Genomic DNA, 14102 nt, shown 5'->3' on the forward strand with positions numbered 1-14102 from the left:
CCTTTTTGCCCCGCCCCTCAGCCCCCTGGGGGGTCAGCCCCACCATTTGTACAATTTTGATTCCCCACCACCTAAGGATGCTTCCAGTCAAATTTAGTAAAATTCCAATCAGTGGTTAAGAAGAAGAAGTCGTTTAAAGAAATTGTTGACGGACGGACGACCGGCGACGGACAGACGACGGACGACGGACGGACGGACGACGGACGCCACGGTATGGCATAAGCTCACCTTGGTAAAGGACCAGGTGAGCTAAAAACTTAAGATTCAAATACAAATAGCATCATGCAATGCAATGCCAGGGACTGTTCATGATTGGTAACTGGTTTACTAATCATGCCATTAATTGAGCCAATAGTAAAGACTTCCATGAACTACATTTTGTGCTCAAAAGCTCATGAACTGTACTCATGTATTCATGACCCATTGCTTTCAAACAAACCCAAGGAGATTCAATCACGAATCAAAGAACTGCTGACTATATTTGATAGTTATTGGCCTATAATAGTTTGAGTCCGGCTACTGTTACAATACAACATTGAGGTACATTAGCTACTAATAACGATTAAATATCTGCATTCAACTCTCTACTTAACGGTACTCAGGTAACAGTACTTGAGTATCTATATTATACTAGAATATATCTACCTGACCAGGGAACAGCTGGCCGATACAGGTGATAGCTACCGTTGATTATATGTATACTGTCTACAAGGTAGGACATGTGACTTACTCTATACCAATTAGCAGCTCGCGTGCCTTTTTCCAATATCCTGAGCGACCTTGGGTGATGGGAGGAGAAGACAGAGACAGAAGGCTGTGATGTAACGTAAAGTGTGATTGGTTAGAATTAGGTTGTCATGATCATGACAATAGTGACACAATATCGGTTAGTCTACTGATGTAGCACAGACCTGTCAACCATGTTGGATTATAATGTCGCCTCCGGATGGAATGGTTCCAGGCCTAACTAAACCATCCTTTATGAGCAACTATTAAATATTTTAATAATATTCCAATTTATATTTCAATCAAACATTAAATGTCACATACTGTACATTATAGACAATAGCTTTCAATAAAGTTAGAAATTTGTAAATTTAGTTATAAACACACACCAGCTGTACTGGGTTATTTTACACATTCAACACATATTTAGAATTTTCAATTTATCTTGCTTGTCAACATGAATGATAAGTGTCATCTGGTAATTTGTGATAAGGTCCTTTGTCCTGCATTCTACAGATAATTAATGTTTACTTATTGATCACCAGCTTGAGGCCATATTATTGACTATTCTAGTCTGGTGCATTCTAGTGCACTATACGAAACAGCTGTTTGATTGAAAGTAGCCTGTTATTTCATTCATGTATATGTATCTCTATATGTAGAAAAAAAGATTTTTTAGGAACTCAAACACAAGAATGATCTGAAGGTTATAGCTTCTAGTTTTTTTGTTATAAAGTATCCGATTGGTTGACAGATCTGGCATCAATGGCAACAAAAAACAGACAAAAACCTAGACAACAGGTAAAAGTGATTGGACACAGTACGTAAGATTGGGAGTGCATATACAACAGTTAAGGATTAGTTGACCTTTGGTGAAAATTAAATGAACATCGATACAAAATATGAATCATGACTTTATAACAATCATCACCAGGCAAGAGAACCCTGGCCCTCAATAGTTAGGCCAGAGAACTCCGGCCCTCATTTGTTAGGCCAGAGAACCCGGCCCTCAATTGTTAGGCCAGAGAACCCGGCCCTCATTTGTACGTCTAGGTAATTTTGATAAACACTGACTCTGGCCCTTGAAGTTTCAGCAAACTTCTTAGATTTTTTACAGTATAAGTAACTGCTGTTCCTGCCTTACTTATAGATCTAAGTGCAACAGTTTTAAAATAGTAACAACATATTCTTTTCAGTAGGCTTTATAACATGAACAAATATGTTAAAAGTTTGTCTAGGAATTCATGTAATATAAGCAATCTTGTCCTAAAACAAAATCTCTTTTTTAAAGAACATTCTTAAGAATTTGTTTAGAAGTTTCCTGATATAATGAGCATTAAATTTGCTACTCTTAAATGTTATAAATGTACATCTCTGACACACAGCAGGAGGTTTTTACAGGATTGGTATTTACACAAAGGTCAACTGCAATAATCTACTGTCAAAATATACTTTCAATACATTTATAAGGCCTCCAATACCAAAAGACTTCACATAAGAAGTATATGCAGATTTTCAGAAAGGTGTTGTCTTTATGTATGTATTTCCCTGATATATCACACAGCACAAACACACATGTACACACGAGCAACATGCAGCTGTGATGCAGGCATTATACACATCCAATTTCAGCCCAGAGTTGGGAAAGCTTTATTGATTGTATACTTGTCTTCTGCAATACATATAATTATGATAATTTATTTTTTTAAACCTTCCCAAATGTTAGTATCAGAGGCCAAACAGAAACACAAAGCTAACACCATGCTAACAACAGTAACACAGAATCATACTGAAAACATTACATGAGCACCCGTTAATCTAGTCACAGCACAGCATTGGGCACCCATTAATAGTCACAGCACAGCATACAAGACAATCAGCACACAGGCAAAAACAGCATATACTGACAACAGCTTACACTGATGCCCAGCTAACAATGATTACACTGGGTACCAGTTGACACTGATTACACTGGGTACCAGTTGACACTGATTCGCTGGGTACCAGTTGACACTGATTACACTCAGGGTACTAGTTGACACTGATTACACTGGTAGCCAGCATATATTTACAATGTCACCACCAGAATACAGACGTACTTACCTGGTCGTAGGTAAACTCCTTCTGTGCTGCTGTAACTGAGCTGCTGATGTCTGCAAACCAAAATCATCGTTATATTGATCGAAGCCTTCAAAATTCGAAAGTTAAGCATGTCTGATTGAAATCATCTCTAATAAGGAAAATGATTGGTATATAAGTGTATTGACGAAGTGTTTCCCCTTTGTTCTATTTTCAAAGATGATTGAAATACTGACAACGGTAGATAAACAGTTAAGATTAATTCTCGTTACTAGAGAGTAGTCCACATGAAGAGATATAAGGCCACAACCTATCAATAAACCAGAGCAGCGAGTTAAAACGTCTTCAACCATTTTGGTAACACACTTGATTATGACAATCTCCTCTCGGACAGATAAGATTTGATGAGCTATATTTATGTTTATCACATCCAAAAACCTTAATGTTCCTGTCATCTGCCATGTAACATGAATCTAAGGTTAGATAACTCTGTTCTGGTACATACTAGCTAAAAGTTAGAGAAAAATACGAATTTCACAACTTTAATGAAAATTTGAACTGGTGCAAAATCTTACTCAATTATTTGTTTATCTGAAAACTACTGTATAGATTAGGACAAACTTAACAAATCACAAGTTTTCTTGATAAGATTTATACCAGTTCAAGATATGGAAAACAGTCTCTATAAGTTTACATACCTAAGTTTGGATATTGCAGCGGAAATTTAAAATGAAAGGCCTGCAGGGTTAAGACCGCAAATCCTTCGTATGATAATTCTAAATCCTACCCATCCAAATTACATAGCAAATATCTGAATGAAATATTTCAATGATTTTACAATTCTTATCTACCAGGAGGGTTTAATGTGTCCGTCATTTAGGATCAAAAGTTTGTGTGAGTAACAATAACATTTACAGTCCTACCAACACTATCTACCCTGTAATATAACACAGGAATTTTCTGTGAAATCTACGACACAGGTACTATGTGCAGGTAAATAGGTCAGTGTCCCTGTTACCTACATCCCGGACAAATAACACCAATATTTGGTCAGGTATAATGAGCATTGATGTGGACGAGCATGTAATGATAGCCAGTATCGGGGAGTAATTAGCTGACTTCCTGTGTCAGGTTGTAGGGGAGGATCTATAGCGACTTGTAACTCCTTAACCTGTGGTTATACCTGTGGATTTACACCTGTACAGGTGACAGCTACGTGACAGATTGGTGTCACTATAGCGGTCTAAGAACCCACACTCATCATACATCACCTACATAGATGTACAAGTACACCTTTTTTTTCTACGAAAAACCTTGTTTACTATGAAAAAGGATGATTTAAAATCTTGTGAATTAATAGTACAACAGAACACATCCCTCCTGATTGGAATTACCAGTATATATATCAAAATGATTACTGCTGAGATACACACTGGAAATCTAACTTCCAGAACTAAAATTCCTGTATAAGGTTACTTCCTTCGTATTATGGTTTAGTTTGCGGTCTTTTGTCCTGGAACAGTGTAGGTGAAAACTTTTAATGATTGACTTCTGGGGAAGGTGTTGATGAATTAGATAATGGGTCTTATCCTAATGGTAATTTGTGCGATACAAACAAATAGAACTATTTTAGTTAAAATAGTGCTGTTGTTGCTCATCATTTCTATTTTTATTTGCTCTGCTTTCCCTGATGAGCACTGTTGAATACCATTAAGGTATCCACCCCAGGATCCTACTGCCACTACGGAACTGACTTCCTTACAGGGACGTTGAGTCTCCACCCCCCTGTTGTTAGGTATCCACCCCAGGATCTCTACGTACTGCCACTATGTAACTGACTTCCTTACAGGGACATTGAGTCTCCACCCCCCTGTTGTTAGGTATCCACCCCAGGATCTCTACCGCCACTATGGAACTGACTCCCTTACAGGGACGTTGAGTCTCCACCCCCCTGTTGTTAGGTATCCACCCCAGGATCTCTACTGCCACTATGGAACTGACTCCCTTACAGGGACGTTGAGTCTCCACCCCCCTGTTGTTAGGTATCCACCCCAGGATCTCTACTGCCACTATGGAACTGACTCCCTTACAGGGACGTTGAGTCTCCACCCCCCTGTTGTTAGGTATCCACCCCAGGATCCCTACTGCCACTATGGAACTGACTCCCTTACAGGGACGTTGAGTCTCCACCCCCCTGTTGTTAGGTATCCACCCCAGGATCCCTACTGCCACTATGGAACTGACTCCCTTACAGGGACGTTGAGTCTCCACCCCCCTGTTGTTAGGTATCCACCCCAGGATCCCTACTGCCACTATGGAACTGACTTCCTTACAGGGACGTTGAGTCTCCACCCCCCTGTTGTTAGGTATCCACCCCAGGATCCCTACCGCCACTATGGAACTGACTTCCTTACAGGGACGTTGAGTCTCCACCCCCCTGTTGTTAGGTATCCACCCCAGGATCCCTACCGCCACTATGGAACTGACTTCCTTACAGGGACGTTGAGTCTCCACCCCCCTGTTGTTAGGTATCCACCCCAGGATCCCTACCGCCACTATGGAACTGACTTCCTTACAGGGACGTTGGGTCTCCACCCCCCTGTTGTTAGGTATCCACCCCAGGATCCCTACCGCCACTATGGAACTGACTTCCTTACAGGGACGTTGGGTCTCCACCCCCCTGTTGTTAGGTATCCACCCCAGGATCCCTACCGCCACTATGGAACTGACTTCCTTACAGGGACGTTGGGTCTCCACCCCCCTGTTGTTAGGTATCCACCCCAGGATCCCTACCGCCACTATGGAACTGACTTCCTTACAGGGACGTTGGGTCTCCACCCCCCTGTTGTTAGGTATCCACCCCAGGATCCCTACCGCCACTATGGAACTGACTTCCTTACAGGGACGTTGGGTCTCCACCCCCCTGTTGTTAGGTATCCACCCCAGGATCCCTACCGCCACTATGGAACTGACTTCCTTACAGGGACGTTGGGTCTCCACCCCCCTGTTGTTAGGTATCCACCCCAGGATCCCTACCGCCACTATGGAACTGACTTCCTTACAGGGACGTTGGGTCTCCACCCCCCTGTTGTTAGGTATCCACCCCAGGATCCCTACCGCCACTATGGAACTGACTTCCTTACAGGGACGTTGGGTCTCCACCCCCCTGTTGTTAGGTATCCACCCCAGGATCCCTACCGCCACTATGGAACTGACTTCCTTACAGGGACGTTGGGTCTCCACCCCCCTGTTGTTAGGTATCCACCCCAGGATCCCTACCGCCACTATGGAACTGACTTCCTTACAGGGACGTTGGGTCTCCACCCCCCTGTTGTTAGGTATCCACCCCAGGATCCCTACCGCCACTATGGAACTGACTTCCTTACAGGGACGTTGGGTCTCCACCCCCCTGTTGTTAGGTATCCACCCCAGGATCCCTACCGCCACTATGGAACTGACTTCCTTACAGGGACGTTGGGTCTCCACCCCCCTGTTGTTAGGTATCCACCCCAGGATCCCTACCGCCACTATGGAACTGACTTCCTTACAGGGACGTTGGGTCTCCACCCCCCTGTTGTTAGGTATCCACCCCAGGATCCCTACCGCCACTATGGAACTGACTTCCTTACAGGGACGTTGGGTCTCCACCCCCCTGTTGTTAGGTATCCACCCCAGGATCCCTACCGCCACTATGGAACTGACTTCCTTACAGGGACGTTGGGTCTCCACCCCCCTGTTGTTAGGTATCCACCCCAGGATCCCTACCGCCACTATGGAACTGACTTCCTTACAGGGACGTTGGGTCTCCACCCCCCTGTTGTTAGGTATCCACCCCAGGATCCCTACCGCCACTATGGAACTGACTTCCTTACAGGGACGTTGGGTCTCCACCCCCCTGTTGTTAGGTATCCACCCCAGGATCCCTACCGCCACTATGGAACTGACTTCCTTACAGGGACGTTGGGTCTCCACCCCCCTGTTGTTAGGTATCCACCCCAGGATCCCTACCGCCACTATGGAACTGACTTCCTTACAGGGACGTTGGGTCTCCACCCCCCTGTTGTTAGGTATCCACCCCAGGATCCCTACCGCCACTATGGAACTGACTTCCTTACAGGGACGTTGGGTCTCCACCCCCCTGTTGTTAGGTATCCACCCCAGGATCCCTACCGCCACTATGGAACTGACTTCCTTACAGGGACGTTGGGTCTCCACCCCCCTGTTGTTAGGTATCCACCCCAGGATCCCTACCGCCACTATGGAACTGACTTCCTTACAGGGACGTTGAGTCTCCACCCCCCTGTTGTTAGGTATCCACCCCAGGATCCCTACTGCCACTATGGAACTGACTCCCTTACAGGGACGTTGAGTCTCCACCCCCCTGTTGTTAGGTATCCACCCCAGGATCCCTACTGCCACTATGGAACTGACTCACTTACAGGGACGTTGAGTCTCCACCCCCCTGTTGTTAGGTATCCACCCCAGGATCTCAACGTACTGCCACTATGGAACTGACTCACTTACAGGGACGTTGAGTCTCCATCCCCCTGTTGTTAGATATCCACCCCAGGATCACTACCGCCACTATGGAACTGACTTCCTTACAGGGACGTTGAGTCTCCACCCCCCTGTTGTTAGATATCCACCCCAGGATCTCTACCGCCACTATGGAACTGACTTCCTTACAGGGACGTTGGGTCTCCACCCCCGTTGTTAGGTATCCACCCCAGGATCCCTACCGCCACTATGGAACTGACTTCCTTGCAGGGATGTTGAGTCTCCACCCCCCTGTTGTTAGGTATCCACCCCAGGATCCCTACCGCCACTATGGAACTGACTCCTTTGCAAGGACGTTGGGTCTTCAACCCCCAGTTGTAATTATAGTTAAAGTGAGAGGGCAGATATATAAATGGAGGCAGTGTCAGGGCATTACCAACTCTGAATAACAGGAGACAAATGCTGACATTATTTAAGTACAATAATGAGTAATGTTAGAAAATTAGAGGAAAAAAAACGTTGCTAGAAATGATCTGATGCAGCACTAGTTATGCAAGCAGAAAGCCCTGTATGTGTGGGTCAGTATATCTAGTGGCAACTAACTGGATTTCTCAGACCAGTTTTATTATTCATACATAAATTCAGGCACTAAGAATGACTTTGTATCTCGGGAATGGACAAGCAAATTATTTCCAGAATCTAGTCAATTCTATTATTCTATAATTTATGCTCAAACATATTACCTGTAAATACCACGAAAAATAACAACATTGAAAAGATTTAAAAACCCCAAAAGCATACAAAGATTTTTGAAAAAGGTGAAAGCAAAAAATATAAACAGTTCAAAATAACTTGTTAATTGAATAAGATGAAGTGTCAGACACATATGAGTTGTGCAGTTGAAAATGTTGAAATAGAATACGGCATAAAAACAGAGGATAAATACAAGGCACCAGTAGTCAATGTCTGGTCATCAACAGGCTAAAAGCAGGTCAGGAATAGGATCACAGGTATTTTGTCTTTGGTGTAAATCTATCAGTTCTATTTAAGACAGACTCCTGTATTACATCTGTTTCACTTTTGAGGTTCCATGCACTGTATGTGACAACTGTGCAGCAGAGTAAATCTTAAAAAAAATTCTTAAAAAAATTAAATCTTTTATTTCATTTTGATATCTCCCTGTGATCCTACCTGAAAACTAAACCAACAGAACTAAAGCATACCTGTGTGACAGACTCAGTATCAGGTATAGAAGACAGAGATGGGTGTGGCTGAGGAGTAACCGTGGAGACGCTCAGAGGCGCCGATGTTACCTGACTACGACCCGCAGGCCCTGAAGACGAACGCTTTTCCTTAAATGAATGACTTTGGCGTAAACCTGCAACTGAGGCTGAAACAGAGAAAGAACACATGATTTAGTAAGATTTATGTAAGTGCCAATATTCATTCCACAAAATTTTATCAAAATATAGACTATATGATTTGAAGGCAAGAACAACGAGTATCTACATCGTTGTATGGTTTCATGTCCATATATACCGGCCAATCATCAAGGCAAGAACAACGAGTATCTACATCGTTGTATGGTTTCATGTCCATATATACCGGCCCATCATCAAGGCAAGAACATGGAGTAGATCTACATCGTTGTATGGTTTCATGTCCATATATACCGGCCAATCATCAAGGCAAGAACATGGAGTATCTACATCGTTGTATGGTTTCATGTCCATATATACCGGCCACTCATCAAGGCAAGAACATGGAGTATCTACATCGTTGTATGGTTTCATGTCCATATATACCGGCCCATCATCAAGGCAAGAACATAGAGTATCTACATCGTTGTATGGTTTCAAGTACAATTTATATATCAACACCCTGATTGTAAAGATCAATTCTGTAATCGGATGAGAGGATTTTTTACTTTCCTAATATTGCTGACTAGTATAATACATCCAGTATAAGAAGCTTATATCTACATGCTTGACCACCTAAACATTCCATTATATATAGGCTTAAAATGTCAGTCACCCATCAATGACGAGGGCCTTGATGTCAGTAATCCGTCAATGAGGACGGACTTGATGTTCTAACCGGATAGAAGGGATCACACTAGATAATTGTGGAGTGATCTTGTATAATACCCGTGTTGTCGGTAATCTAAACAAGCACGCAATCGTTACCTATTAATTATTGACTGCTTGTTTATACACCTGGGATGCTTTTATTTGTCGACAAAGTGAACATGTAAATAATTTGACGTACAGGTATGGTCCTGTCTCCTTACACCCTCCAGCCAGTGAACCAGAACTAATATGGCGTCTTTGACGCAGAACTTGACAAGGAAAACCATCCCATTAGGGGCATGTGACAATCGGATCATCCATAATTGATTCTGTTCGGTGCTAAATGTCTGTCTGTCCTAATGTGATAAGGTAGTCAAACGACGCGGACTTTCATACTGTTGTCACATGTAAATAGTTCCAGTCCAAAACTATTCTCATCTTCTACGCTATATTGCATTGCAGAATCTTTAAACCATTCTTTTCGTCTTTAATTGTAATCTGCATTGTCAATAGTTAAAACCTATTTTCACCTTCAATGGCACTAGGTATTATTGAATAGTACGGTTGTACAGTTATATCAAACATTTCCAGCTAGGGTGGGCTCTTTTAAGGCATTCATAGTCAATAAGCTGGTATGCAAGTTATTTCCAGAGACATCAGATCAAACACAAATACAGGACAACAATTGTGCAGGTCTGCAGGTAAATGACAACCTGTTTAGCTGGAAGCTGGTTAATGTAAATCCAAAATTAATTTTGATTTCAAAAATCTGCTCAAGTTCAACAAATAATTTCAAAGGATGCCTCTGACATTGTATGCTTATAAATAACTATCATTTCAGAAAACAATATTAGTCTGAGAGGAAAACAATACCAGTCCAGGAGAAAACAAACTACATTTACCTCAAAGGAAACAAACAATATTAACCTCAGAGATTACAAACTACACCTGTATAATATACATCTGAGAGACAAACAATATTCAGAATGACGTACCTGTAAGAAGCACTGTACCTATAGACTATAGCCTGCTCCTTCCCTGACCATGATTGATAGCACTGTGTGGAGGGGGAGGGGATCTATCATATATACCTCAGACAAATTAAATAGTCTGTACATCTGTAAACCTGTGATAGCATCTCTACAACCAAACCCTGTCAGATCCGACCTGATAGGTAAACATTGACCAGGTGATGGCGCGGCCAGACAGGGACAGACACATGCCCAGCAGCATCTAGTGTCTCACAACCACGTAAAATAAAATGGAAAGTTAGCATGTCCTGTTACAGGTTCTAAATTACCTGTACTTAGATTAAGGTGAGAACAACACAACAATTTACCTGTGATATTGCAACGAACCACACCTGTTTACCTATAATTATAAGAACTTGCCATATTCTTCAAACATTCGCTCTATTGTATTAGAAGCAAGTATAGTAACAAGTGACCATCTATGCTTTTTATTGCATATAAGCATATATACATTATAATTTAAAAGTGAAAATAATTTCAAACTTTAATGATAAAGCAACTTTTACAAAAGCCTCCTAACATCCAAGCAAATAGCCTTTCTGTGGCCGCTCCAACACCTGTCTGACAATATTACATTGTACAGGCCACACAAAAGGAATGCCTCCCCGGGGCTATAGATACTGTACTATATTTATACCACAGACAACAGTAACTAAAACCAGTCAATCACGAAGTATTTATTTCTACAGTTCTGCCTCAAACTATAGATTTGTGAGGACATTAATTTCCAACATGACCAACAATGATAAAATATTTCTTGTTTAAAGATGCTAATAATTTTTCATTTTTTTTGTTTGAATGCTCAAAAAAGTTGAAACTCTTCTTCACTAGAGATAAAAAAACCCACAGCAATGGGATTCTCAACCTTAAAGGAGCAAGAAGAACTTGAAGCTAATAAATACCTGTTAGTGTCAGTTCCCTTTTCCCAATCACCAAATGTTCAATTGCAACTGCTGTCATTTCCTTTAAAAGTCCTTAGTTATTCAATTTCTCCACAGAACGGAGGATTTAAACATATCCATGTCATAATTGCCACATGATATTAATTTAGGTAAAAAAATCACTTCCTTCTGTAACTGACTGAAATCTATACCGTCTTGTCCGCGCCATAACATCGCTACACTCGCCATAACATCACTACACTCGGGGACAAAATTAGTAGGTATAAAAGTTCAGCACACTGCCACCGATCCTATCACTGACCATAACTTGGACACTTTTCTCATGTAGTTCATGTCTCTAAGTGACCATCAATGACCAGTGGTCAACATGCAGTCCTGCCCCCACAGATGCCTTACTGGAGTCTCAAGAGGTCAAGTTGTAGGACAGATGGCCTAACACAGGATCTATAACCACAGTTCTTGATTGAATCTCCAGTCCTAATTAGTATGCATAGGCACCAGGCTGACCAGTAACCTTACTGACCACATTACTGACCATGCACAGGTCAGCGATGATCATTTTGTCATTTTAATGACCATCTGACCAACAGTTTATGGATCACATTATGTCTTATAGGGCTTCCTGACCTACCGGTAATGGCAGCCAAAATACCACGGCTCACTGATTTCTGATTGATTTCTGATTTCGTCAAGATCTAGTTATAACCATGGCAATCTATATTTGATAAATCTGAAAATAGTTATGTAATCAAGCTCAATTTTGCTTAACAAATGAGGTCCTTCAGTCATACTCAAACTTAACTCATTTACCCCTGAAGACACATTTGAACTCTTCCAATTCAAAGGTTGGGATAGTTCATTATCAAATTGTAGGGGTGAATGAGCTAAATTGAACAATTACCCATATCTGTACATACGAAAATGAAAATCCATTCAATCATTAATATAGTTTAATGTATATGAACATGAAATTTGTACCGCAAGTACAGGACCTACATCTTGTAAAAGTTGGTGTAATATTATATTGCACGAGTCACATTGGGCCTATATATATTGTACAGGTGAAGGGAAACAAGAACAAACAACCCTGGCCAGTGTTTGGTGCCTGGTGTGAGCTCCCATACTATACACTATTATAGAAACCGTTTATAATGAATGTCCCAATAAAACCATTAATTTGTCCCGATAACAACAGTAATTATCTACTACTTAATTATAGCTTAGGACCACCTCCCCATCATCTGTTTCTCACCAACCATTGTGTGGTCAGCCCTATCAGGCAGCTGGCTACCACTAACACAAATGGCCATCAGACGTGGTGGACCTCTGTGGCGGGTAGACTATAGGTCACTTCTGTCTGGACCTCTGTGGGTAGACTATAGGTCACTTCTGACTGGAGCTCTGTGGGTAGACTATAGATCACTTCTGTCTAGGCCTCTGTGGGTAGACTATAGGTCACTTCTGACTGGAGCTCTGTGGGTAGACTATAGGTCACTTCTGTCTGGACCTCTGTGGGTAGACTTTAGGTCACTTCTGTCACCCTTATCACGGTACTGTAACACCTTTTTAAAGGATTTCAGAAACTCTTATACCATCACAATGGTAATGATGTCACAAGCATTATGAGGCACTCCTTATTTGGGAATCTAACAATCTAACAATTTGAAAATTTTATTTGCAAAGTTCCTTTATTATGGAACCAATACCTAATTTTTATTTTAAAATCAGCAGAATTCCTACATTTTGCATTTAAAATGCTCAAATTGAATTAACTCTAAGTACTTTACCAATTATTTTGTCCTGGGGTCACTTTAAGTACATTTTTAAGTACCTCTACAGATTTTGTCACATATTTTCTCCCCTGTGAAAAATTTGAAAGGTTGAACAGTACGATAGTCTGATCACCTCGCACTTGTTATGGTATTGTTCTGTTACTGTGTCATCATGATAATACAAAATGTAGGTCAGACTCCCACACGCTACCATGATAAACATATTTTGTTACAGAGAAACGAAATAGAAGAGACTGCCCTATCCCAGTGTTCCTCCGATATAGTGCTGACAATATGAGGCAGTCTTCTGTGTCTGGTCTCCCCTCAGAGACCTGCATGATCGGTCTGTGTCTGGTCTCCCCACAGAGACCTGATCGGTCTGTGTCTGGTCTCCCCACAGAGACCTGATCAGGTGTTAGATCATCTGGGGTAAATACCATCATGTAGGTATTCAGTAGGTATTGTTATGGTGTAACCTCACACAAATAAGTGCCTACAACAGTATCCTGTGACACGGGAATTCCCCTGTATGAGTCACGTTGAGTCAGTCACAGGATCTCAACACTCATGTTTAGAAATCCAATTAAATATATCCTATAGACCTTTGTATGTATTTCTGTAACATCAACAATGAAAGTCCTTACTGAAAGGATTGAATCTGTTGAGAAGATTTGTATTTTAGAACACATGTATACCTGGGCCTACCTGTTACACAAAACATGTAGGTATAGCGTCGTATATATACTACAGATATAGAGGGTACTTAACTTCTGTATTGGAATTCCAGAAATGTCACTTGATTCCTGTGAGGCAGATCAGCTTGATCTGGTGTTTACGGACTTTTAAAAAATCCAAAGTCTGCGGATGGCTGATGGACATGTAGAATTGTTAGAGGTCCTTTGTTACCTGTAACCTACCTGTGTGACCTTCACAATACCTGATCACCTACCTGTATCGACTAATTCACTTTTCAGCATACAATAATGATTTACAAAAAAAAAGCACCACATGGTGTGACAGGATTTT

The 14102-nt window shown here is 41.6% G+C and overlaps 1 protein-coding gene across 8 annotated transcripts in view; it reads right to left on the minus strand.

Moving 5' to 3' along the window:
- LOC110447417 (A-kinase anchor protein 13-like) overlaps positions 1-14102 on the minus strand; it is a 232534-nt gene that overhangs the window by 27725 nt on the left and 190707 nt on the right. For 7 of the 8 annotated variants that reach the window (XM_021493096.1, XM_021493091.1, XM_021493094.1 and 4 more), the window contains 2 exons: positions 8526-8692; positions 2830-2879 (listed from right to left, as the gene is read on the minus strand). In XM_021493096.1, the coding sequence (XP_021348771.1) occupies positions 2830-2879; positions 8526-8692 (217 nt within the window). The remainder of the gene's footprint in view (positions 1-2829; positions 2880-8525; positions 8693-14102) is intronic. The other variant, XM_021493092.1, reaches the window with a different exon arrangement.

Source organism: Mizuhopecten yessoensis, unplaced genomic scaffold (assembly GCF_002113885.1).
Source record: "Mizuhopecten yessoensis strain PY_sf001 unplaced genomic scaffold, ASM211388v2 scaffold3349, whole genome shotgun sequence".
NCBI classification, from domain to species: Eukaryota; Metazoa; Mollusca; class Bivalvia; order Pectinida; family Pectinidae; genus Mizuhopecten; species Mizuhopecten yessoensis.